The 25,817-nt window shown below is 42.9% G+C and overlaps 6 protein-coding genes across 6 annotated transcripts; 3 read left to right on the forward strand and 3 right to left on the reverse strand.

Annotated features, from left to right (window-relative positions):
- Window positions 1-392: 392 nt before the first annotated feature.
- FOMMEDRAFT_127822 (Sodium/hydrogen exchanger) lies at window positions 393-2,457 on the forward strand. The gene is made up of 6 exons (XM_007269937.1): window positions 393-557; window positions 624-699; window positions 753-1,508; window positions 1,560-1,660; window positions 1,716-1,903; window positions 1,966-2,457. The coding sequence occupies exons 1-6, from the start codon at window positions 456-458 to the stop codon at window positions 2,186-2,188; spliced, it is 1,446 nt and encodes a 481-aa protein (XP_007269999.1). The 5' UTR covers window positions 393-455; the 3' UTR covers window positions 2,189-2,457.
- Window positions 2,458-2,914: 457 nt separating this feature from the next.
- FOMMEDRAFT_93095 (uncharacterized protein) lies at window positions 2,915-4,250 on the reverse strand (the record flags this gene model as incomplete). Its single annotated transcript, XM_007269864.1, has 4 exons — window positions 2,915-3,329; window positions 3,389-3,817; window positions 3,928-4,073; window positions 4,128-4,250. The coding sequence occupies 4 exons, from the start codon at window positions 4,248-4,250 to the stop codon at window positions 2,915-2,917; spliced, it is 1,113 nt and encodes a 370-aa protein (XP_007269926.1).
- Window positions 4,251-6,120: 1,870 nt separating this feature from the next.
- FOMMEDRAFT_160065 (uncharacterized protein) lies at window positions 6,121-7,457 on the reverse strand (the record flags this gene model as incomplete). The annotated part of the gene is made up of 5 exons (XM_007269938.1): window positions 6,121-6,538; window positions 6,609-7,035; window positions 7,097-7,140; window positions 7,198-7,286; window positions 7,335-7,457. 5 exons carry the CDS (start codon window positions 7,455-7,457, stop codon window positions 6,121-6,123), a joined length of 1,101 nt encoding a protein of 366 aa, XP_007270000.1.
- Window positions 7,458-9,245: 1,788 nt separating this feature from the next.
- Window positions 9,246-14,413, forward strand: pks-nrps2 (polyketide synthetase). Its single transcript, XM_007269755.1, has 8 exons — window positions 9,246-10,095; window positions 10,153-10,603; window positions 10,662-10,851; window positions 10,903-12,066; window positions 12,132-12,263; window positions 12,320-12,682; window positions 12,743-12,886; window positions 12,945-14,413. The coding sequence occupies exons 1-8, from the start codon at window positions 9,305-9,307 to the stop codon at window positions 14,258-14,260; spliced, it is 4,551 nt and encodes a 1,516-aa protein (XP_007269817.1). The 5' UTR covers window positions 9,246-9,304; the 3' UTR covers window positions 14,261-14,413.
- Window positions 14,414-16,045: 1,632 nt separating this feature from the next.
- Window positions 16,046-18,622, forward strand: FOMMEDRAFT_112711 (FAD/NAD-binding domain-containing protein). The gene is made up of 10 exons (XM_007269939.1): window positions 16,046-16,164; window positions 16,231-16,518; window positions 16,581-16,698; window positions 16,763-16,845; window positions 16,901-17,133; window positions 17,190-17,256; window positions 17,304-17,351; window positions 17,405-17,529; window positions 17,579-17,708; window positions 17,766-18,622. Exons 2-10 carry the CDS (start codon window positions 16,330-16,332, stop codon window positions 18,231-18,233), a joined length of 1,461 nt encoding a protein of 486 aa, XP_007270001.1. The 5' UTR covers window positions 16,046-16,164; window positions 16,231-16,329; the 3' UTR covers window positions 18,234-18,622.
- A 365-nt stretch (window positions 18,623-18,987) lies between these two features.
- Window positions 18,988-19,497, reverse strand: FOMMEDRAFT_93139 (uncharacterized protein; the record flags this gene model as incomplete). The annotated part of the gene is made up of 1 exon (XM_007269868.1): window positions 18,988-19,497. A coding segment is annotated over one exon (510 nt), but the record flags the coding sequence as incomplete, so codon positions are not given.
- Between the last annotated feature and the right edge of the window lie 6,320 nt (window positions 19,498-25,817).

Consider the following 25,817-nt stretch of genomic DNA (forward strand, 5'->3'; position numbering starts at 1 on the left):
CACGAAAGTGATGGAAGATGTAGAAGACAAAGAAATTGAAAAACCTCGGAAAGAAAGGAAAGGAAAGAAGTATTCATCACGTGCCTCACTTCCCAAAAGATCCGTAGTCTGCTGGAAAAGCTAATCTTCATCACTCTGCTATCCCTACCGAAATGAATTGAAAATGAGCGCATCTGAGCCGGAACAGATCCTGCCTGCCTGCCGAGAGTGACAAGGCTTTTCTACTACTTCGCATATACATTTGTAATAGCGGAACAAAATGGAACAACGTATGCGCCAACAAAATTACGTTCCTTGGTCTGGACTACGGCGTCTACTGCGAGTAATTAATTCTTTTCCTTATCGCAGCTCGTGTGCCGCTGATTCCTGATTCGTCTGCCCCAGATGTTTCTCCAGTTTTGAATGCCGGGCGGTGGGTGGACATCCCCCTTGTTCATTGCCCGCTCAGAGCTGCTATGAGCTTGCCAGTCTCTGGATCTGTTTGGGTATCGCTTCGATCGTCCGCGTCTGAGCATCCTGGAGAAAATTGGTTACAGAAAAGAGCAGCGTCTGAACAGGTCAGATTCTGACGTATTCAGTTATACTACTTCTTACTATATACGCTCTACGGTCGTGGTACATAGGGAGGTGTCATTTCTGGGGATAACCCGACTGTCTACAATACGAATGATCCGTTTAGGCTCTGGGTTATACAACTTGGTATGTATACATTTGCCATGTGTTTTGACTAGGCTCACTTTCGATGTCGGTAGTGACCATCCTCGCCTTCTCCAGAGTCTGCTATGGCTTATTTTACAAAATGAGGCAGCCGCGGGTAGTTGCCGAAATAATTGGAGGGATTTTGTTGGGCCCAACCGCGATGGGTCGTATTCCGGGGTTCACAGAAACTATCTTTCCGACCGAGTCGATACCCATCCTGAACCTATGTGCCACACTTGGGCTCACGCTCTTCCTCTTCATTTCCGGACTAGAGATCGACATCAATCTTGTTCTCAAGCATTACAGGGTATCTGCTGCGATTTCAGCGGCTGGTCTTCTCGTTCCATTTGGATTCGGTGGAATTCTGTCGGTTATATTATATGGTCAGTTTATTGACAAATCCGTGGACTTTGGACACTTCACTCTCTTTATCGCTGTCTCCGTTGGAATCACGGCATTTCCCATCCTGTGTCGTATGCTGAATGAACTGAAATTGTATGATACAAAGCTTGGAGTCGTGGTTATCTCCGCTGGTGTTGGAAACGATATCATAGGCTGGGTGCTTCTCGCTCTTGCCGTCACACTCGTAAATGCGAAGACGGGATTAACAGCTCTTTGGATCCTTCTTTGTTGCATCGGTTATACTCTGTTCTGCTGGTATCCTGTACGCATAGGTCTTCGATGGGTTGCGAGAAAGACAGGTAGTCTTGAAACTGGAACAGTTTCTCCGGCTATGGCTTCCTGTGCACTAGTGACACTTCTCGTGAACTCCTTTTTCACAGACGTTATAGGCCTGCATGCCATCTTTGGTAAGCTTTACGATTTTAACGCATACAGACATATTGACGGATCTAATACAGGTGCCTTTCTCTCGGGTCTTCTCGTTCCACATGATAATGGACTTGCAACGAATCTGAAGCATCAGCTGGAACCAGTTATATTTGATATTTTCCTTCCCATCGTGAGTGCTATTCTATAACCAAACGGGGTCGTGTAATCTTAAAAGCTTTTCGTAGTATTTTGCTCTTTCGGGGTTGAAGACCGACCTGGGACTCCTGAATACCGGAAAGGCATGGGGATATACTATCCTTGTGATTGTGCTTGCGTACCTTGGAAAGTTCATAGGCTGCGGTGGCGTCGCAAAGATCGTGGGATTCTCCACTCGCGAGGCATGTGCAATAGGCACATTGATGTCCTGCAAAGGGTACGTTAACGCTCCTCGTTTCCTCGGACATGCATCTATCAATCTCTCATCACTTATAACAGACTCCTTGAGCTAATTGTCATCAATCTGGGACTGCAAGCAGGGATACTCACGACAAAGGTCTTCGCGATGTTTGTTGTACACGCTGTCGTCTTGACGTTCTTCATCACACCGTTAACCGCCCTCATCTATCCGGAAAGGTTCCATACACACCTTCACGCTCGATCACAGGACGAAGTGATCGCGTCATCTGTCAGCACCGACAGCAAGCATCCAGAAGCTTGACGAATTTCACTGATTGTATATTGTCTTGAAGCGGAACTAGACTGTTATAGCCTGACTCAGGCTCCCTTTTCGTCCTGTCCTCTTTATATAGATTGAGCCTTTAGTAAATACGGAACTCTTGAAGAGAAAAAGGAAGTTGAAGATGTGGAGGCTAATTGCTCACCTGAAACTTACAGAATCCAAAATATAACCTTGTTTATGTGATCTCAGGTGATAAATGTAGCTCCGAGGCGTGGTAGATGGCAGAGAGCAATGTGTTATCATGAGACGACCATACCATTTTGCTTAAGTAACAAACTTGAGTTCTATTGACAGTACTCTGCAATGCAGGGCTCCAATTTGACAAGGTCAATTCATGCCTCCCAATACCAGATACGGATTCAAACACACTATTAAAAAATAAACCCAATACTACTATTTACCAGAATGGACTATCATGATGGTCCAGTATTACCAGCATATGGTGTCAGAAGCAGATGATTATGGTCTGCAGTTGATCACTGAACAACTCAAAATTCAGTAAGGATCTACTGGTCCTCTTGTCAGACTACACATTTTCATCATTGACGAAGCAAGATACATGTTTTACAGCTATCAGTACTTGACGTATACATACTAGTCATTTCGCATGTACAAGAAAAAGAGTCGCATTGAGAGAATATTAGCCAATATTGTGGGAATTCGAGAATACCTCATGCATTCTGGAAAGTTGCACTATCGGCATCATTACACTTCGATATTTCCAGCCTTAGCCTCCAAGTTAGGCTCATAATAACAAGGAGAAGAAGCACGGCTTCCCGCACCACCGACGAGATTGAGCTCCATTGGCAGCTCTACAGTCGTGGAATCGGATCCCGTCGGTCTCGAATCTATCTCAGATACGTTAATGCGCTGAGGCCCGTTGTGCTGCCTGATACGTGTGGACAATTTGGAGTTCAGTACGCCGTTGCGCGTTATGGAGCTCTGGAACAATGAAGACCCAGATGGCTCTATGACGCCAAACTTGATATCGCGGAACACCTTGCAAGCCATACAGTTTTCTATCGTCACGTTCGGGATTGTGAACATAGCACGGTAAATCGGTTTCACAGATGGTGTTAAGATCATGACCATTGTCAGAACGTTTCCACCGACTGTAATCCTGCAAGTGGGAATAAAAGATGCAGCCATCCTCTTTAGTCTATGATACGGAAGACATACAGATAGTATTGCTGACCGCTCTGGAGGATACTCTTCGAGAGTTTTGGAAGTGCCCCTCCGTTCCAGAACGCTTTGACACGGGCGCCGACGTTGTCATCGATAGACGCGTTGTATAAAATTCGTAACGAGATTGCAACGAGCACAAGCGTATCGTTCACTGCTGAGATGACGATCCCTGTAGCACTGTATGTCTTGACACCAGTAAGGATGCAGAACACTGTCGGGCCAATATGTACCCCACGGGTGGCAAACGGTACTGTTATACAGCCTGCGAGGACTGAAACCCATAGAAAGCCAAAAAATGCGACGATGGGTTTGTTGTCATTGAATACCGCACGAACGCGGAAGAAGAAGAGCAGAGACGTCAAAGGGACCGCAATTGCAAAGCAGATGGAGAACGCAATTTGGAGTGCCTGACAGTCCCCTACACTTGCAACTAGGGAAAAGCATATTATAGTCAGGACACTGAAAACTGGCTTCCAGAGACTCACACTCAAACACGACACTTGTAACGACATATGCAAATGAAGTGATTCTACAGAGATAATAAATAAATGCTTAATCCTCGCGAGGGAATGGTGGCTTGCCTTGAAAGCAGATATACAACGGTCGTAAAAGTGATCCTGTGCTCGAACAACAGCTTGTAATCGGACGGTACGTTAGACAGGATGTCCCAGATGAACGCCTGTCTGACTGTTAGTGAATGCCAATCATGATCATCGTAATAGATATCTTATACCCCAAGACTTGCAGCAGCGATGGGACGAGCAACTTCCAACTGTGATGCTATGCTTGGGGGGAGAAACGCGAGAGCCGTCTCGGGGTTTGGAAGTGAGGAGCAATTTGTAGATCCAGAGGCCATTGAAATTTGGCTGCCTTGGGATAACGAAGTGCTGTATTTGCAGACTGGTGAGGTGGAATGGGCTATGGGCGTCCGTAACACTTTGGAGTTGCTTCAGTAGACAGTCGAGTAGATATAAGCTTGTTTTTTAATATCAAAGGCCATCATGCATAGCTTGTTGAGATATCATAATGATTGATTCCGAAGTTGAAATATGTACTTGCCTTGATGTTGGTTTGCAGATTTTGACTATCCCCACACCTGATAGACGCTAGTTTCAGGGACGAAGCGTGTAGCGTTTCAAAACCGATCCAGTGCCCTGTTCTAAATGAAGACACTGGCGAAGAACTCCAATCTCCTCCTTTCGATCCGGGAACACTCGTAAAGCCTACATAGGTTTGGGAACCCGTTTACAGCCTGTTTTTGGTTTAACTCCTATCAGCATTATCCAGCACTTGTGTGATGATCTCGTGATTGAGCAGATATCTTCCTCGGACGAGTCGATTAGCTTTTGAAAGCTGAAAATATTACATTCTATCTGATCTTGATGGAGATAGTGTCAAATAAGCTTGTTCGTAAGGTATATGGCTTAAGAATATTTGTTGATCGTAATTAGGTTCACTCTTCATGACTATACTATATATGATCTACATTTTTCCCACGCACAAAATATACCATACGATCTCATGCCAGTACACTCGTCTCCACGGACATGCATTCATCAACCCCTTACCTTAGTGAATAGTTTCCTTGAGCTATTTAACATTAATCTGGGGCTGTAAGCAAGAGATATTCACAATGATTGTCTATGAGGTATTTGCTGTACACGTTACCGTCTTGAGGTTCATCACCATGCAATTACGTGCTCTCATCTGTCCAGAAAGGTTTCATACACAGCTTCAAGCTCGATCACAGGATAGAGCGATCGAGTCATCTACAAGGGCCGAGGTCAATCATCCGGAACCTCAACTATTCTCATTGTTTACATACCGTCTCGAAGCGGAACTAGGTTCCTTTTTGTCCTGTTTTCGAATTGGATTAGATGGAGTCTTTCAGCAAATGCGGAACACGCCAGTGGAGGAGAATAAGAGGTGTAGAGCTCAACTACTATACTGAGAATATATAAGCCTTCCTATCGTTTTGTTTGAGACCTCAAATGCAGTAATTGCCAGTAAATAGATCCAGGCTGGATTGAAGGCACCTCGGATGGTCTAAGTCATTGTTAATAGTAAAATTCGTATGGTGTTTCTTTTGCATATTTCCTGTAGAGTAAATGAGAATAATAAAGATAATAATTTACGAATTAATGATTAAATATAAGCATATCATCTAAGACTCCATCTGTAAAGTTTACAAGAGCAGTACTCACAACTGGAATGACTGGTAGTATGAGTAACATTATTAGTGCCCTATATATAATTCTGGTCACTTTAGCGTCTTAAATTCGAGCACTGTGTCAAATTAATTGATAATTTCTTCAGAAACAATTCCTTGTACCATTCTGCAAACTCTTTGCTAATTTATTAAGATCTTCTCTAATTAAACCACTATATAGGATTAACAAGAACTCTTAGACTATTTAGAACTTCACCAACTATTGCGTCTGCAATTATGATGGTATGATGCAGAATTCGTTAGGTAGAAGTTGTATCAGCTGAAATTCTGTGCATGCATGTAGACTTGTAAATTCTTAACTAATTTTGAAGAACAATAACTGGGAATATATATACTGTATTGCAGTTTGAATAAGAGGCAAGACAGATGAGCTCTAATCACTCTACTTGTGTAAATTATAACTCTATAAATAAATAAATAAATACAGACGCATCAATAAAATATTTAGCCCAATCATGAAAACATAAGAGTTCCATTTACTTCTCCAGCAAGTAGTTTAATAGTTATTGCCACAACCCAATATAATCAGCTTTGGTGTTCGCCTCACGGATATGTAGAGGTTGTACGGACTCCTGTAGATCCTACAGGATTGGACCCAATTGGTTTCTCGAGGTCGTGGATTGCAAGCCAACCGGGATGGAATCGAACGCAACCGCGTTAAAGTCATTGGAAACACTGTGTCCGGCGGTGTGTGGGAGGAGCCGAGGTTGGATTTTGCATTCCAAATCGTTGAGCGCCGGAATACTGAAGTTGCTGAGGTCTCTATAATGCCAAATTTGATGTCCCGGAAAACCTTGCATGCCATACAATTTTCGATGACTATATTCGGTACGTTGAACATTGCGCGGTACATCGGATTCACGGATGGTGTCAGGATCATAACCATTGTTAGAATATTTCCTCCAACTGTAATTCTGGGATGGTAATAGAAAATTCATGTATTGATATTAGTTACCAAAATGCAATGACACAGAGATTTTATACAGATAGTATTGTTGGCCACTCTGGAAAATACTCTTCGAGAGTTTTGGGAGTGTTCCTCCGTTCGAGAACACTTTAACACGAGCTCTGACGTTATCATCAATAGCTGGATTGCACAAAATGCGTAGTGAGATTGCAACAAACACAAGCGTATCATTCACAGTTGAGATGACGATTCCTGCGGCGTTGTATTGCTTGACGCCAGCGACAAGGCAAAACTGGGTTGGACCGATATTATCGGCTGTGATGCCAAATGGAACTATGTAACCTGCAAGGAGTGAGACCCATAGAAAGGCGAAAATTGAGACAACGAGTGTCCGGTCATTGAATACCGCTCGAATGCGAAAGAAGAATAGGAGAGATGTCAGGGGAATTGCAATTGCAAAGCAAATAGAAAATGCGGTTGCAAGAGCTTGACAATTTCCCGCCCCTGTATCTTAGGAAACGTGCATTTAGTACCGATGTCCAGAACATAACCCATGAGGACTCACATTCGAATACCACACTTATAATGACGTATGCAAAGGAGGTAATTCTATAGAGCTATTCAGTAGACACTTAGTTGTGACTACAAGTTTCTTGCCTTGAGAACAGGTAGACTATTGTTGGGACTGTGATCCTGTGTTTAAATAGGAGTTTGTAGTCGGACGGTAAGTTAAATATAATGTCCCATACAAACACCTATTTAATAGTCAGCGCGAACTCTCAGTTAGACGAAGAGCCGCATACTCCAAGGCTTGCCGAGGCTATCGGACGCGCAACATGCAATTGAGATGCTACATCTGGAGGGAGGAATGCAAGAGGCGTACCTGGATATAGCAGCGTCGAACAGTTCACCGTCACCAAGACCATTGCAGTTACAGAATGTTACTTCTGATCTTTGCAGTCTGTCCCTAGTCCGCTTCTCCAGGTTCCTTGGGTGTCGGGTAAGAGGCAGGAGGCGAACTCACAGTTATTTAAGTCAAAATAGAATATAATGGAGGACAATTCAAAACAGGTCTGTATCACAGTATTGAAATTTGAAGTCTATTAATGCACAACATGGATTAGAAATCATTATGAATGACATCAGAATGCACTAACCTCAATATCTTTTGTCAAGTTCGTTGCAGGTAAAATTATTGATAAACCCGATGTTCATGGACAAGCACCAAGTGCACTGTCATACAAATCAGTCCCAGTGTTTCATGGAATGGTGCTATCCTGGCCCATAACTTTCCGTCATTGAATTGTTCTGGAGTATATCATTCCATTGTACAAGAAACCGAGGAGTATGTCATTGTGTTTCCGTTTACAACCTGTTTTACACAGGTCCTACCCATACAATCCGGCCTTGGTATAAAGTCTTGCAAGAGGAGGGTTTTACAAACGAGTAGCTTTTTTCTTATCAAAAGCCGTAGGCAATTGCACGGCATTTGATCTTGAAGTCTATTGTACAAAAAGCATGTCGTTCGTATCTTCTTCAGGCATTTTCCTGCTGGTCGTGGTCAGGATGGACTCTCCGGAACTTTGACAATACATTTTCCTATTTGACGTAAACAGCGACCATAGCCTCAAATTAAGCTTGCTTTACTGCTTACTGCTTTTTCACTTACATGAGTTTTACCTATACCTGCTGTACATCAACATGATCAATCGAGATTACCGTATCCAATAATAAACATTTACTTTTAGCGGGCACACCTTGGAAAGATGAAACTCTTTAAGCGCGCCTCTTTAGCACAGGCGAATTGGAACAATTTGAAATACCGCAGGTTATCTTTAATCCCGGCGCAGCAGTGGGCCAGCGGCAGCACATGAGGTCTCTAACTTTCGGCTTTCAAGTAAGCAAACCCCGGTCTTGGCGGTAATGCGTCTACAGACTCGATTTCCGAAGGCAACGGGAGATTTGCTGAAGGCGATAAGGTCAATCACGGAGAGAACTTGAGAAGGTTTAAAGACCAGTGGCTTGTCGCACACTCCTTTTCTGGCCAGTGAAGAGAATCAAGACCCTGGACACCGCATGAGTTCCATTTGCAAATAATAACTTTTTTTTGTTTGATCAGCGCACTCAGTGCTTCTTTTTAGGGACCTATACTGGGAAATATACCATGCTGGCCATCATCGCCGTTTTTTCAACCTAGACCCTGTCGAGATGCGCACGGTAAAAGGCTCCTAAACTGTCGCGCTGTCAGTGATCCAATTATCCCGTAAAGATACTTTGCCTTCTCATGACAGGTTCATGTCGGCTGTCTTGCAAAGAAGAGAAGAGAAGTCTACTACTTATGGAAGCTGTCTAAGCGAGATCATGTTGGACTTTCTCTGGTCACACCTTCTAGGTCGAGTTCTCTTGTTTTATTGGCATCTACCTTGCACTGCCGCAACTTGTTGTCTCAGATCACTTCTGCATCATGCTATTTTCTTCTGGCGCGCCCTATTACATTAATTAGCCACACATCATTTTCTGCCTGTGCATCATCGGCTGCCTCTGGATGGGAACCCAATCGTCCTAATGTCGGAACATTCTTGTACGCTCATGGACCGCAATTTGATGCACGGGAATCTCGGCAAAAGTCGCACAAAGGCTTATGTGACGAGCACTAGGAAATATATCTGAACACCGTGAAGGCTCCTGGGCAGTGCGTCTGCGGCTCTTCTCGGACTTCTTGTAGTCAAGATTGGTGTAAAAACCACTAAACGTACGGCGTTCCCTGGTTCCAATGCTGCTGCTTTCAGAGGACGGGAGATCCCCACAGACGAATGAATCGCTCCTGTCCGCTTTCTATGATCTGGCTCGACAGACCCCGGACAATGACTTTCTCGTTGAGGATGTAAACAGAAGCCTCACGTATCGAGAATCATACATCCTAGCGTCGCAGCTTCTCCCTCAGCAGCTGAAACGCCTATGCCCGTCTCTCTCCACTCCTCGAAGGAGGAAGGTGGTTCTGATTTCCGCGAACAACGCTCTTGTTCCGCTCACTCTTTGGGCATTTTGGTTTATGTCGTTCTCCGTTGTTCCGATCAGTGTTAAATCAGATCAATCCTTATGGCGGGCCATGGTCGACGTCGTCGATCCTGACGCGGTCATCGTCTCAAGAAATTTGAGAGATGCTGCAGCCAAGTATCTGCCCGATACAGCTGACTTGGACGTTGCGTACCTTGACGATATCATACCGATTCAATTTGCGCTGCAGATTTCATCCCTGCGGCAGTCGGATTTCATACCGTCTCTGAAGCTATGGTTGTCGCAGATATCGGGACCGGACGATGGGCATGCACCTCTTCGTGGACCGCCGCACGTCGATGACGAGTTGCCTGTTATTTCGCTCTTTACGAGTTCTGCCGTGGATGCCTCATCTCTAAAATCTGTCACCTATACCCACACAATGCTAATTCATTCGGCGTGTAGAATGGTAGAGATGCTTGGAGGATCACCTTACGGGAGTCATCCCATTCGACATCTCGGTTGGCTTCCTTTAAGCCATTGCTTTGAATTCTGTATTTCTTTGCTGTACGTTAATTTGTTTTGTTTGCTAAAATTTAACTTTATTTACGCTTTTTGGCGCAGAGGTATCGTCCTAGGTACTGGAGGTTCCTACATTTTTTTCGACAGACAAGTATCTTCACCTCAAGCTCCATTATCGACTCCAATCCATGTTCAGCTCCTGCACGCCATTCAGTACCATCAACCCGTGGATTCACTTTGTGTTGTCCCTGCTATCTTTGAGGACATGGTGGCAGACCTGGACGAAATTGGTCTAAGGAACCTGAAGGCAATGCGCTCGCTCGGGGTAGGAGGTGCTCCGACTTCAGAGGATATTTTTCAATGGGCTGCCGGACATTCGGTCCAGTACTTTGATTGCTCAGGAGCCACCGAAGCAGCAGGTACAATTTGCATAAGACGAGTGATGGTACAATCCATGAGGGATCACGGTCTTCAAGTTGCACCTGGGTTGGAAGGCTTTTTAGAGAAAGAGTCATTGATGGATAACTTTGGGGAACTGGTTTTACGAGGATCAGTGAGGACATTTCACCGTCATACTCCATTAGCAGCTAACCCAATCTGTTACTTCACAGTATCTTCCATCAGGGTATGATAACAAACAGAGCGATGCGTACCAACACGATCCAGTGTCTGGCATGAATGTATACAGGACCGGGGATGTGTACGAGGAGGATGAAGAGACGATGAAGGTCCAGAAATCGTCAAGCTATCTCAAAGGCGGGACACTTCCTCATCCCGACAATAACAGACCACAACTATCCGGTTTGTCTCCTATTATTTCAAAGTATTGGAATGCTAATAAGTCGATGATAGGTCTCAAGTACCTTGGACGGATTGATGACTTGGTCGTTCTGGCTTCTGGGGTCAAAATTGATGCCTTGGACATTGAGCGACACCTCAATAACCATCCGCTCATTCTACGCTCTGCGGTTATTTCGTCTATCACAAGAGAGACGCCTGTCGCTCTCCTGCAACCCGCTGGAAACAACGATACGCCGCTTGACGTAGGAAAACGAGAGAAAATAGTCAGATACGTCATGGAGATTAACCAGACGCTTTCATTTGAGAAGAGGATACGACCTGGAAACATCGTGTTCGTCGATGAACTGCCGACCACGACGAAGTTCACTCTCAACCGGAAGAAAGTGAAGAAGATCTGGGCTGAGTTAAACGGAAAATGGCCTGTGCAAAAACCGCAAGTTGCAGACTCTCACAATCATGTGTCGGAATTACGCGAGCACGTGCTACTGCATAACGAGGTCCTTCGACTTCTTTCGAATATTTTCAACATACCCGTCGACCATTTTGTTCACAAATCGGTCAAGGTCGCCGAAATACCCCTCACTTCTATAACTGCTGTTCAGCTTGCTCGAGCTCTCGAATCGCAGTTCTCCTTTTCAGTAACTGCATCTCAACTTTACGCTTGTAAAAGCGTCGATGACATCTGCGATTTAATCGTCAAACATGACAGTGCCACTCAATATATTTTATCAACCCCTGAGGACCGGAGCTCGAGCATAAGTGAAACTATTGCAACAGGGAATGTAGCTGACGTCTCTGACGCGTCTTTGGTCATTACCGGAGTTGCTTGTCGTTATCCGGGGAATGTTAGTTCTCTCAGTGACCTCTGGGATGCGTTGCTTGATCCCCAGACATACGATAGACGGGTCTCCAAGAAAGTGCCAGCTTCTCGATGGAGTCCAGAATCTATTCAAGGCGTCGATATTCCTCCGGTTGCGTGGCTCGAAGATGAGGCATTCCAGGACACCGGAGCGTTTAGGAAGTTCTTTAGACTGTCTCCTGCAGATGCGCAGAACATGAGTCCAAACGCGAGGCTTGTACTGCGAATGGCCTATCAGGCCATCGAAGATGCTGGGATTGCTCCCAGCTCTTTAGACGGCCAATCGTGGGCAGTATTTAGTAGTGTGAACAGCTCCGGATGGCGAGAACGGATGTCAGCCGAGCTCGACATACATGGTATGTTTGTCTCTTAACCCTGTTCGAGGTCACATTGCTGAAACATTATTCAAATACTCCTTCAGAGTACTCCATGGCATTACCAGGAAGCGCCCATGATGCTGTTGGTGCAAGACTATCATACTTTCTTAATCTGACAGGCCCGGCAATTGAGGTTAAGACTGCGTGTTCAAGTAGCCTTGTTGCTATCAACCAAGGTATGTCAATGTCGCTTCGCGCTGTCATCTCGGCTGACTAACTGTTACCTGGGTAGCATGTAATTCAATTCGGAGTGGGGACTGTGACGCGGCAATAGTCGTTTCTTCTACAACTCATTTCCATCCTTCTGGACCAATCTTCCGCTTGGACTCTGGTATTGCCTCTAAATCAGGCCGCTGTGCAACATTTTCAGAAACAGCAGATGGTTTTCTTCCCGGAGAAGGTGCAGCAGCCATAGTCATCCAGAAAGCCACAGACGCACAGTGCGGTGTATACGCTAAGATCAAGGCATCTCATATCACCCAGGATGGTCGATCACATGGCTTCTTCGCCCCAAATCCGGCCGCGCAGACGCGACTTTTGCAGCAAACTATGAAGAAGGCGCGCTGCGTTGAGGAGGATATTGATCTTATAGAGGGTGAGTTTTGTGGTTATTCATTTCGAGTAGGACTGACAGTTCGTATCATCGTCTTGATAGCCCATGGCACAGGAACTCAGGTAGGAGATGCTGTAGAGATGCAGGCTCTTGACAAGGTCTTCCGCGGTAAAAGAACAAGGCCCTTGCTTGTCAGTGCTGTTAAGGCGGTACTTGGACACACTGAGGAAACTGCGGGTCTTTCGAGTAAGATGCCTTTCCTGCAGTACCAATCTACGTATTGAAATTCACAACCTCGTCATAGGCGTGCTGAAGACTATTGCTTGCCTGCAAAACAACATTGTTCCCGGCCAACATAACCTAGAACTTCCGAATTCTCAGATCGATTTCACTGGTTCCAAGTTCATTGTCCCCCGACGTGTCACTTCATTTCCTCGAAACGGCAGGCCTCGTCGTATCGGTGTCTCCTCTTTCGGCCTGTCTGGGACCCTGGCCCATGCCATCTTGGAGGACTTCGACAAGCATCACGTTCCTCAATTGACCAATACCCCGAGTATTTTCCTTATAAGCGCAGTTGATTTTAGAGAGTACGAGTCTCTGGTTAAACGATGTTTGGAATTCGTGCTATCTCCGTCGGGTGCGGAGTCAACTCTCAAAGCTATATGCATGACGAGTCAAGTTGGGCGAGATCACTTTCCTGTGAGACGTGCTTGGCCTGTTTGTGACTTCAGGTCATTGGTGTCAGCTCTCTCAACAGAGCTTCTAGGGCCGAAACCTAGGGAAACATTCAAGCACGGAAACGTCAGACTAGGCATCTGGTTCGGCCTGCCTTTGCCCAGGGCTTCCTTCGATTTGCCTGATTCCCATGTGTTTGGACACAAACGATCGACAGTAGCAACTAGTACTTGGGACCAGTGCTACAGAGCGTTTGCCGAACAATTGGCTATTGTGAACGCTCTGAAAGCTCTGGGTTGTCAGATAGGAGCTGTAGGAGGAGAGGGGATGTCAGAATGGGTAGCGGCAGTTTGCGCTGGAATTTTACCAGTTGATTCTGTTTTCCAAAGGAGAGCTGAAGAGAATAATATGGTTTATCTACTTCGGGGGCCCAAGAGCGAAATAACGGAGTCGCTCATGCAATGGCTTCCTTCGGAACTGAGGTTGCGTGGATGTCATACGGACGAGCTGCACGTGTTAGAGGGTGAAGCTGATGTTGTGGAGGAGTTCACGAAGAACGGAGGTTACACCGTCGCAGTTAACCCTACTCTTGCACGCGCTGAACCTCCATCCACAAACGTAAACTCGAAGGGGATTCCATTTGTTTCAGGGTATTTATGTGATGTTCTGGATGAAGATACGCTTCAGAGTCGGACCTATTGGACACAGATTGCGAACCGTGTCTTCGATACTCGGCGGGGCGTCGAGTGTCTTACGGCTAAGTGTGATCTCGTTGTTCACGTTGGAGGCCCTGCCCTTGCATTAAGCTCGGACAAGTATACCCATTTCGGATCCGAACGCTTTGAACAACTTTTAGCTAGCTTGTATGAACACGGTTGCGACATGGACTGGAACATTTTTGGGACGACTGGGGAAAGGGTACATCTGCCTGTACATCAGTTTTAAGTATTTTATTATTATCAAGTTTCTATCATACATACAATTCATATAGTAGAACTTCATTCGACTTCTTTTACTACCCGACCACTTGCGTAATGTCGGTCAGACGCAGTATTGAATTCTCCCCTCGTTTCTGTACCAATGATAATTTGTCACGCTCCTGTAATACTACGTCGTCAACTGCATGCGGAAACATCCACTAGGTAATTCTAGCCGTCGAAGTTTGCTTGCCGAGCTATTCGGGCGAATAAGCCTTACTCGTTCCCGGAATGCTCGGATACTAATAGACGCGTTCAAGGTTCTCAGATTCTTGTGATAGGACGTGTGTCCTAGCATATTCGGTTGTATTATACACTAGAACCAACGTTCAATGATCGTGCCGGTCATTTCTGTTCTCCTCTAGCCTTGGAGTTTGATACCCTATAGACGTTCGTTGCTCGGGGCAACTATTATATCCTCCCTGTCTTTCAATGTCTGACAGCCATTTTCTCGAAATCGGCCGTGAACACTCAGGTTTTTATATTTACTTTGTAATACTAGCCCTTATCGGCTTCAACGCTACAATTCGACTGAAATGTCAAAAGCTCTTAATCCGTTTTCTCATAGCATATACTTACGGAGTCAACACCGCACGAACAGAAGTGACTTAAAATTAAGCAGAAGCAATCGGGTGTGTTTCTTGTCCGGTTGTTACGCAATAAATGGTTTGAAAGCGGAAGCTTCGGCCCATATGCATTTGTGCATGCGGTTACGTGCTTACCCGACTGTGAGCGAGAATGGAACAGGGAAATTCGACTCGAATAGGTGAGCCGTTCATTTTGAAAATTCATAGGAGACCTTCCGACTGGTAGACGTGCCCGGGTAAAAGAAAAACAAATTCCGGGATTCTGGGTGGATAGATCTACATACTAGGCCTTTTCCGTCAAGATTACGTCGAGTTGGTGCGGCAGAGGTGAGGACACGGATTGATAAATAATTGATGGCTCTTTAGCAGACAATTTCCTGGCTCCGCAATGCGAGGAACATGCGCAAATCACTTTTTAAATTTAATTTAGAAACAACTCGCTGGTCCACGTGATGTCCTGTGCCTGAAACTCAATTATTTTATTTTTTACTCGGTCATTTTCTCTCTCCAGGTGCCACTCTTCATCCGTTCAATTCTATCTGAACCGCCTTCATCACCGCTTTGAAACTCCCCCAGCGTTGCTCCGGAGCCCAAAGTTCGGCGGAAACACAGATAGGAGGTGGAAACGAAGAACTCTAGACGAGTGAGAAAGTGGGGAACTGTTCTCCCGCAAGCACGTGCCTAGTCAGTTACGCAGGATTTCTTCATAATCTTCACAGCTCATGTTTTATCACAGTAGTCATCATTAGTCTATACTTCAGGTAGATTTGAACGCAATGCACGGTCCAAAGCATGGCAGTCTGAGCAGCGACGCCTTTGGCGCCGCGGATGCGAAGTCTACTATTCATTCACTCCCTTAGCCTTTCGGATCTGAACGCCTTGATCCGATTCGTCCTGCTGAATGCTATGTGTGGGAAGCCAGGAAATACATCGAGTTTGCCATCATCGAAAGACTTTCCTGTGGGGATGTGACCATGCTGCGGATGTCAACGGACCTGACTATGGAAATTTTCCGAGATTATATAATATCGAGTACAGCATCCCAACATTCAATCGCAACGTCCATAATGATAATCAAGCTTGGGTAAGGGGTAAGCTTTCTAAACTCGTCCACTTTAGAGAATGAGACGTGTATAGGTTTTTACAAAATCACTGTGACTATAATAGTGGTGCTACGAAAGCAAGTCCTGCAAAAACTTTCTCCCGGAGTGTGCGGAAAACAATACCAGATATGCACATGCGACGGTCCGCGGTTGCAGCTTCTGCGCCAACAGAAAGGCTATCGGTGATTATCATCAAACATTCCTTCCTTTGCAATCATTGACTACAAATTAACGTCTTGCATAATCAGGAGGAGTTACAAATTTATTGCGCTGATGCAATTTGCAGTGTCTTAAATAATCTATGGGCTTGCGCGCGCTACTATCATACCCTTCCTTAACGATACATCATGACCGTCACTCGACCCAGAGAAGGCTCCATTTCTTCGACAAGGGCACTCTTCGGGTCCCAAAAGGCGGATGTATCCATCGACATTATCGTTATTGGTGCGAGCGTAGCTGGTCTAGCGTGTGCGTACAGCCTCCAAGAGGCTGGGCATAATGTCCTCGTTCTAGAGGCAAAAAGCGACCTGGGAAAGGTACGCCATTCCTTCCTACCACAAACCGAAATAGCTTTCTAATGTTGGTGTGATGCTGGAAGAGCCCAGGCGGGGTTCGCATCCCGCCAAATATGTCTCGCATTCTTCTGAAATGGGGGTTGGGTCCTCGAATCGCAGAGTTGACAAGCGGGAGGTGTCCGAAGATCAATTTCCATTCTGGTGCGTACCTCGACGACCTGACTAAACGGAACCTAATTCCGTGGATTCCGTGGCAACTATGTAGGCCATACTGGCGAAGCCATTGGTGAACTCTTATTCCACGAAGCAGTGATGAAGGAGCTTCAAGCAGAGGTTTATCTACTACATGTATGCCGTCGATCCAGCATTTTAGACTCGGTTAGCGTGCTAAATCTTGATGAAGCACTTAGATCTTTTAAGGATGCTTTACCAACTCGCAAAAGATTCCGGAGCACAGTTCAGATTCGGATCTCGGGTCGCACAGCTTGACCCTGAAGCTCCGTCTGTTACGCTATCATGCGGAGAAAAGCTATATGCTGACCTCATTGTCGGCGGAGATGGATACCAAAGCGTTGTTCACTCGGTCTTGGAACACATCGACAACGAGGACGGTCGCGCCGATTACTCTAGCTACTTGTACGTTATATCGATTTCTTCATCATGATCTGTGAGCTGATACGCTTCCCCATCAGATTCACTGTGCCAGCGTCATCATTTAAAGATGATGCAGAGCTTCTACAGTTGGTAAAGGAACCTACAGTACGCTTCCATTGCTCTATTTACAATCCTCTGCTCATTGGGTGTAGTGGAATGTCTGGATGGGCTCCGGATGGTCCCTATTAGGTCATGCAGTTGTAAGTTAAAGCGCATCGCCAAAGGACTCTTGCTGAATCCACGTTGTTTGCAGCGAAATAACACGGAGTTCGTGGCAACAATCTTCAGGGACGAGACTGGCACCAAAGATCAGTTAGACTGGCAATGCCGAACGCCTGTCGGAGATCTTGATCTTGAACGATTTGGATTTGCACCTATGTACGATCGTCCCTTCCTATGTACTAAACGAACGGCTGACATATGGCAGAATAAAACGACTCTTAAAATTAGTAAAAGATACTGTGCGAATTAGGGACGAGAGGGCGACCAATTTGGAAGGCTGGTACGACGACAATGGACATGTAGTCGTCGTTGGTGAGGCTGCACACGAATTAAATGTACGTGATGCTCAAGGAGATCAAGATGTAATGTTCACGAATAGTTCAATTGTTCAGCCCGGAAGCACGCATGGCGCTGCAATGGCTGTAGAGGATGCTGCAGTTCTAGGCCGGCTTCTGTCAAAGCTGAAGTCAAAGGACGATATTGTGAAGCTACTAACCGGCTTTCAAGAAATTCGTCAGGCGCGGTGCGAAATAGTACGCAACTCGGAGCAAGAGAAGGTCGAGTTCATGACGATACCGCCTGGCCCTCAACGCGATTCGAGGGACGAGTCTATGCAGCTCCAAAAGAAGCAAGGAGAGCTTGATTGGACGACCTCTTCTGAGGCGCATTTACGGAAGATCTGGGAAGAATTTCGAGAGTTATTCGGGTACGACGCGTATGACGATGCGGATACATGGTGGGTGGAATGGGGCATGCTATTCGAGCGGATGAACGCTTCGGATAATCATGTTAATACCAATGGCGACTTCTTCAGTGGCCAGGTTACTGTGGAGGAAGCACATCATTTCACGATGGCATAGACAATATACCAATTTGCCCTTCGGTGTAGGGCTGCGTTGATATTCTGTGTAGGTTGTGCTATGGGAGAACTTAATCGACTTGCAGTGCTCTTTTTCTCTTAACTTCCTTGCATTATTTACTTATGGTGACGGCTTCGTACATTGACAGAACAGTGTCTTTGCTATAATCTACCTGTCCGTTTTGATTTTAATGTACAGAGACGCTGGTGGCGTTCCGTTATTACGATACGAGAGGATTACACTGGTCAATAAGTCGGACCTGCGACCTGCCGCTGCTAGCCGAATTCGAACTCGGGCTCGCTATCCTGAAAGGAAGACAAGGAAGGTAGAGGTCAACGCCTGCATTTTCATGGAAGAAACCGGGTATGGTAATCGGCTGTGGTGGAAACCCCCTAAAATCATGTTTAAAGAGCTATCGACTGCATGCCGCGTTCCAGATATTTCATTGTATCCTGGATCATTCTCGTTTGGCGCACGCCGCATGAACCTCTTTCGACGTGCTGGCAAAGAGCACTAAGTGCATTGAACTCCAAGTTACAGCCGCGCAATGGACAATGGTATATCTTTTGGGTGACACGGGCTCTTCAGGTGTTGGTTGAGTCTAGGTAGCGTCCTGAATTCGCTCTCGCACAAGAAGCACTCGTAGACCCGGCCATTCCAAGAACGTTCGGTCGCATAATATTCGGGTTCGGAAGGGTTCCTCGTTCCGTCTGGTCCAGCGATCATGCGCGCCGGATTTGTGATGACGTTCTGTCTATCGTAACATGTATGATTCTATGAATGCATTAATTTCTTTGCACGTGGTGCCGGACGGGCAGGTGCCGCACTCCGCATGGAGAATCAATGCGGACGCGCTCGCAAACTTCCTGACGTACAACCTTCCCGGGCACATTATCGATCTTAGGGTATGAAGTGACGAAGCGCGGTGTTGTTCAAGATTATTCTTGGACTGAAAGGGTCTATTGCATTCGCGACAATAATGGCGTTCGGATTCGTTGTGATTCACGTATCCGTTGAACGTGGTAAATATCTTTCTGCATGACCAGCATACAAAATGCTCCTCGACCGCATGTCCAAGAAGAGCGTCCGTATCGGCGAACACTATATCATAAGAGGTGCAAGGAGCATGTTTCAGACCATTGTGGTGGCATAAAGCCGCGTAAGAAAACAGGTCGACATTGCAGTATTCGCAGAAGTAATGGTTCGGTGAGTCTCTTCTGTATTGGTATAGTGCTCTGCTGTGAGGAAAGTATCGCTCGCAGCGCTAACAGTAGTACATCGCGCTTAGAGCTTAGATGAAGGGAAAGAGAATCAGTGACACTAGTACTTACGGTCGGTCGAGATATATTATATTAGGGACTGGCGCGGCATCCGCCACCGTTATCCGCACCAGCTATCCGCAGATAAGCTATCCGCGGATGAATTTTCCCACGGTTACCGCAGTATCCGCGGTTGAGTGCTTAGCCTAGCTGATAAAAAAATTCACGTTGTTTTAATTACCTAAGTGTGACATTAGTCACAGTTGTGATGTATCACTAGTGATTGCATAAGAAACAACAGTTGATTTCTACTTGTCTAAGTTAGTCCCACAAATTTCTGGCTGTTTTTTGCAGATATGCAGAAACTACAGTATCTGTGGGAATTTCATCTGCAGATAAGTTATCTGTGGAAATGCTTATCCACAGTGTGGTTTTGTGGATAGACCCATCTGTACTAGTCCCTATATTATATATATAGTCCTTGGCTCCTTTGAAAACACGTGATTTGATCAGCAGACTCACTATTCCTTTATCTGTTATCATTAATAGCTCAGTAAGGTAATATATTCTATCTGTGACTTCTAGTATGTGTTCTTTGCCAGAAGTAGCATTATAGTAATTAACAGAACTCCTATCTGTGTGTATATGTATTGCTCTGAGGAGACAGTTCATCCCAGCTTCTTTGAGCATGGTTAAAGTTTATAATCCATTTATTACATAGCTGTCTCTAATAAACTAGAGCAAGTGATGGTAGGCATCTCTGAATTGTGGCCAATCCTCTAGGACTGTCCTTTAGTGATTAACAAAGAGGACAAAAGCAATTACTTATAGTGCTCAGTAAGAAGTCCTTGTCTGACATCCTCAAAAGACTCATTTATTTAGACTAGGGACTGTGTACACTAGTGAGAAAGAGTTCATATTACTGTAGGGAAAGTGTAGATTCTAACATTGAGCAGAGAGTCAGAGACCAGAGGCCTGAAAGTGTCTTAAAATTGCTTAATTTTGTAATAGACCCTACAGTATCTTACATTGTCTTGTTTTTCAAGAACAAACCAGCTTACAAGCATTATAAATGAAAGATAAAGGATGGAAAATGTGCACATACAGTTATCTCACAAACATTCCTATTACCATTCTCTGAAGATCTCCTCTCCAAAATGTTTTAATTACTGATTTTGAAAATGGTGAGCAGCCTTTAAGATCTTGTAGTCAAGCCAAATTGATAACAACACTAATTATTGTAGTATAGTAAACTCAGGTACTAACTGTATCATACCTCTAGATTTGCATGTTCTGTAAGTGATTCCTTAACTCAAATAGGATTTAAAAAAATGAATATATAGACTTTTGAATGTCTAGTTAATAATGTCTTTGTTTTATTTATTTTCAATACAGACACCTTAACACCTTATATTGTCAAATTCATCAATTATTACAGGCTCATGAATGTCTACACTACTGTCAAATAGTAGATAATAAGTGAAGCTCTCTATTAATTCTTGCAAACACTAGGGATTGTCTGTCACCTAAATTTATTAAGGACAGTAAGAGTGTAAACAAGTATCTTAATTCACAGGCTGGTCAGTGTTGTCTACTAAAGTTATGAGACAATATTAATTATTAGATGTATCAAATCAAAGGGCTGGTTAAACAACAGAACTCCTAAAAGATAAATTAAACACTAGACATCCTTGAATAGATAGAAACTTTAGAGAAACCTGAAGACATTAGTAGTAGTAAAGCCCTGCCTAAAAGATGTCTTTACCTTTCTCCAAAAATAGATCCTCTACTATTGTGACCTTAAATGTTAAGAACTAGAAATTGAAGGATGTTGGCTGTAATCACAGGCTACACACTATGAACAAGGGCTGGGAAAGTGTCTACAGATATATAAAACAAGTAATATAACATTCTATCATTTACATTCAGTGTTATTTACAATTTGTAATTGTATCTGTATCAAATTAGTTTACTACATATAAAAGATGTTAATGTTGTAACTCTATTCAGAATATTAATCTGTACAAGGAGTAGGGAAATTAATAGTGTTACTTCTTAGTATGAGAAAAGCACTTACTAGGTCTGTGTTTAATTATTTGTTTACAAATCACACAGTTCCTTGAGCTTGAAAAACCCCTTTTAGTACTAATACTACTTGTCTATTGTAATGTACAAACAATCCTAGACCTTTCTACCACCTTCAAAAATTATAAGCTTCCTGTCTTTAGTTATGAAACAGACTGTATAACAAGGCTATTACTTGACTTTGTTGTTTGGATTGACATGTGCAGGTCTACTAAAAGTACATTTAGAGTATAATTATACAAAGGTGTGTCTAGAATATACTAACATTGTATCTGCTATTTTAGTACCAAGATCATCAATACTAACTTTATCTGCAAAATCCTTAACAAGACCCTGAGCTTCTTTTATCTTCTCTAGCTTTGAACTATACACTTTGAGATTTGTGAAGCTGAAATTTGATATGTTACAAGTTGAGACCTGAATCAAGGGATTGGACAGTGTTAGGTTTCTAAGAATGATGGTTTTCAAAGACTTCACTCTAACAATGTTTGTTATAATGAAAAATTGTTACAGTTAAGAGTAGTTAAGGCAAAGCAGACTTAATGGTCAGGCAAGTTTACTACAAACTATTAACCAATTTTCACAGATTTTATAACAATTTCCTTTAATACTATTCAAGACAAAAGGCATGTACATGTTAAAAACATGTCAAGAAAATTGTGATAATGTTGGCTCAAATTACACTCATTATGTAGCCTAGTGTACCTAAATTGTCTTAGTTGAGGGGCCTAGAGTAAAGCTGCACACTATAACATACAAACACTAGTATGTCCTTAAATTCTATACATAGAACCAGGAGTAAAGTTCTAGAGCATCTAAACCTAACACAAAAATGTAAGCTGTTTTAATATTTCAGATAAAGCTTAAGCTAGACTTTCTAACCATACATTAGAGTACTATAACAGTATCTTGCATCTAGTGTATGTCTGTTTTCAGTTTTTCAAGTAAGTTGTAGCTACCTATTGACTATCTATAATTCCTTGATCTTGTATATTATAAATATATTATAGAAGGGGAATATATAGAAATGTTTTCTCTTCTTAATATCAAATTTAGGAGTTTACAACATAAATCCTATAGAAATTGCATGTTATTTAGGGTTGTTCAAGGCTACAAGAGATGTTAAGTATAAACTAACTAATGTTAGAACAAAAGACTGACTCAGAAGTAACAGAGAGTTTGCTTATTATTGTAAAATTAAGTTAATAAATAAATATGTCTGATGTACTATACATACTAGAACAGAGAGTCCCTAGTAAGTAAAAGTGTACTTAAAAGGTACATGACTTGTTGATTTAGCAAATCTTGTATATATTCATATAAGGCAGTTCTTTCTGACCCAGCCACAGAAACATGTTTTTTTAGAGAACTTGGTACAGAGACTTTACTGTACAACAGATCTAACTGTATAGTTATGTTCAGACTTGCACTTAGACAGACATTAAGGAGAAATAATTTTTACTGTCTTGTTACACATCCTAGCACTTCATACTAACAGCTGGCCATGAGTGTCATTACACCCTTGCCTAAATCTGACTTGCAGTCCTTGCCTGTGTCACAAACAGTAACAGACAAGAGCAATATTGTCTTTAAATACAACAATAATCCAGAGGATAAAGACACTGAGAAAGTGGTACTGGAATTTGTAGAAGAACCTTGTAGTCTCACAGTAAAGCAAGGATTCAGATATCTCCAGGTCAAGTTTAGCAAGAGAATCAGCCAAAACAACTGTTATGAAATCTTGCAAAAACTGGGCTAGAGTATGTTTGTAAGCATCTGGCTTGTAAAGGATACAGTGTACATGCATGATTACTCAAATAGTCTAATCTAACACAATTTCAGTAATAACTGCTTTGTTACTATCAAGACACTACACAGATGCACAACTGAAAATTACAAGGATGGTAAAATTTACAAACTGGACATACTATAACATATTTCCTCAAGCAAGAATGGAATGAACAAGACTCATTGCCTCTCACTACTTGATAATTTCATACATCCTGGAAAGGACAAGGATGGTGAACATCTCTGTCTAGTGACAGAGCCTCTAGGTCTATCAATCAATGTTTTCCATAATTCTGTAGGGCAATTTAGATTGTCTGTCATTAGTAGGATACTTTAAGACATATTAATTAGTCTGGATCATCTACACAGTCTCAGAATCACACATACTGGTAGGGTTTCAATTACATCTATTGTCTAGTAGCTCACATTCTATTCTAGACCTTTGTCCTGGGAACATTATAGCAGATGTGTGTAGCTTTATACCTCCCTTTCATATCCAATTATTCATTAAGAATTGTCCAGCTGAGAGACATCCACCAGAGCATACCTGGGGTGACAAATATACTTGCATAGCTGTTTCACAGCCTTTTCCCATCCTACTGTATGCACAGTGAATGTCTTTGCCTTTTATTCTTACTAATTTTGGTAGTAGTATATTTATGATTTGTTAACACTGTATGTTATAACTCATCCTGTGTCTGTATAGTCTAATTCATTGTTAAGAAAGTCAATGATTACATCACACCTCTCAATCTTTGTACTCTAGAAATAATACTTAATCTACCATGAGACAAGAAAGTTGATATTTGGATGTTTGGCTACTTGGTTCATTGTTTGTTTCATCTCACCTGTGAAACATTCATTCAGTCAGAGGCAGGTTTTTGCATTCATTAATGATCAAAAACTATTCAAGCTGTTAAGAGAAGGTTTCAACCTGAATGAGCTCATGATCTGGCAGATACTTAGTTACACTAATGATTGTCTTCTAACAGAGACAATTCATAGTAGTCAAGTAGTAATGTATTACCTAAATCCAGAGACAGGTTAGTATTACTGTGTGATTTCTTTTTCTGCTCCAATCTAACTACAATCCTTTACTCTAAGGTTGGCTAGCATTGGATTTACCTCTACTCAACATAGACATACTGAGAATCCTTAAGAAAATAGGTTTGTTGAAGAAAAAGGAGGACATTAATAGTTGCTCAACTTTGCTAAGGAAGTGCCTATGTTTGGATCCAAAAGACTGACTTTCAGCTAAGGAGATCCTGCAAGATCCTTGGCTGAATGTTACAACATAGTTATGTGTAAGGCTTACAATCAAAACTGTCTGACTTGTGTTGTAAGACTACTCATTAATGTTCAGATCTATTGTCCTACTACTATCTAAATTTCTGTGTGTAGCTTTAATGTATTTTACTTTTGCCAGAAGACCCATTTGCTGCTGTACAATTCTCATCTGTATGTGCTTTACTGTTATCCACCTAGACATAGTGAATGAAGAAATATAATAAGAATGCTTTATAATACATATTAGTGATTATTTTTAAAAACAAGGCAACTGTGTGGGTGTGTGAAGACCTTGATGGACTACATTCAATTGATTTGAGTTGCAGCTATCATCTGGCCAAAAATACAGGGTACTTTACTCCTTGTTTGGTTCTCAATTCCCTTTTCTTCCTAAGAATCTGGGTCTGAGATTAATACTTACATTTGTACTACACAAACACACACTGTTACTTCTTCTTAGTCTGGTCTATCAGCCACAATGACCATAGATAAATGCCCATGTTGCAGCAGGCAGTTATATATTTAGGAAGGTTTGTTCTCTTTCCTTACAGTCAGTCATCAGTACCTTTGTGTGCTTCCTGAATGAAGACACATTGAAACATGTTGATTTACTTACATGTTCATCATTAATCATATAGTCTCTAAAGATATCAGTAAGTGGAAGACATTTTCCTGTTCAAGAGTTCAATTATGGTTCTTACTGCCTTTTTCATAAGTATTGTCACACTTGATGATTCATCATTTTTTGTCACAAAAGTAAACAAAACAAAAAAATAACTATTTCTCACTCAATTCTGTACAGAATTCAGTGATTATTTGATGTAAATTCATGTTTTTTAAATATGCTTCAAATAGACACTTTACTGTCATTTTCATAAATATTGTCACACGCGTGATTCGTGATTTTCGTCACACTAAGTACACTCAAATACAAAATCTATTATAACTCAACTAATACTTAACCAAATTACATGATCTAAGTTGTAAAAAATATACTTTTAAAGTGTCTTTCATATCCCAGAAAAAATAAAGTAAAATGAGCAAAATTTGAGTAAGATACAACACAATATGTGAGTTTTCCCTATATTTCATGTATATGAGTTTTCCTGGCCCTAAAACTGATTGTACAATACTATAAACTGGTCTAAATGAAGAATATAACTTT

Source organism: Fomitiporia mediterranea (assembly GCF_000271605.1).
Source record: "Fomitiporia mediterranea MF3/22 unplaced genomic scaffold FOMMEscaffold_11, whole genome shotgun sequence".
Taxonomy (NCBI): domain Eukaryota; kingdom Fungi; phylum Basidiomycota; class Agaricomycetes; order Hymenochaetales; family Hymenochaetaceae; genus Fomitiporia; species Fomitiporia mediterranea.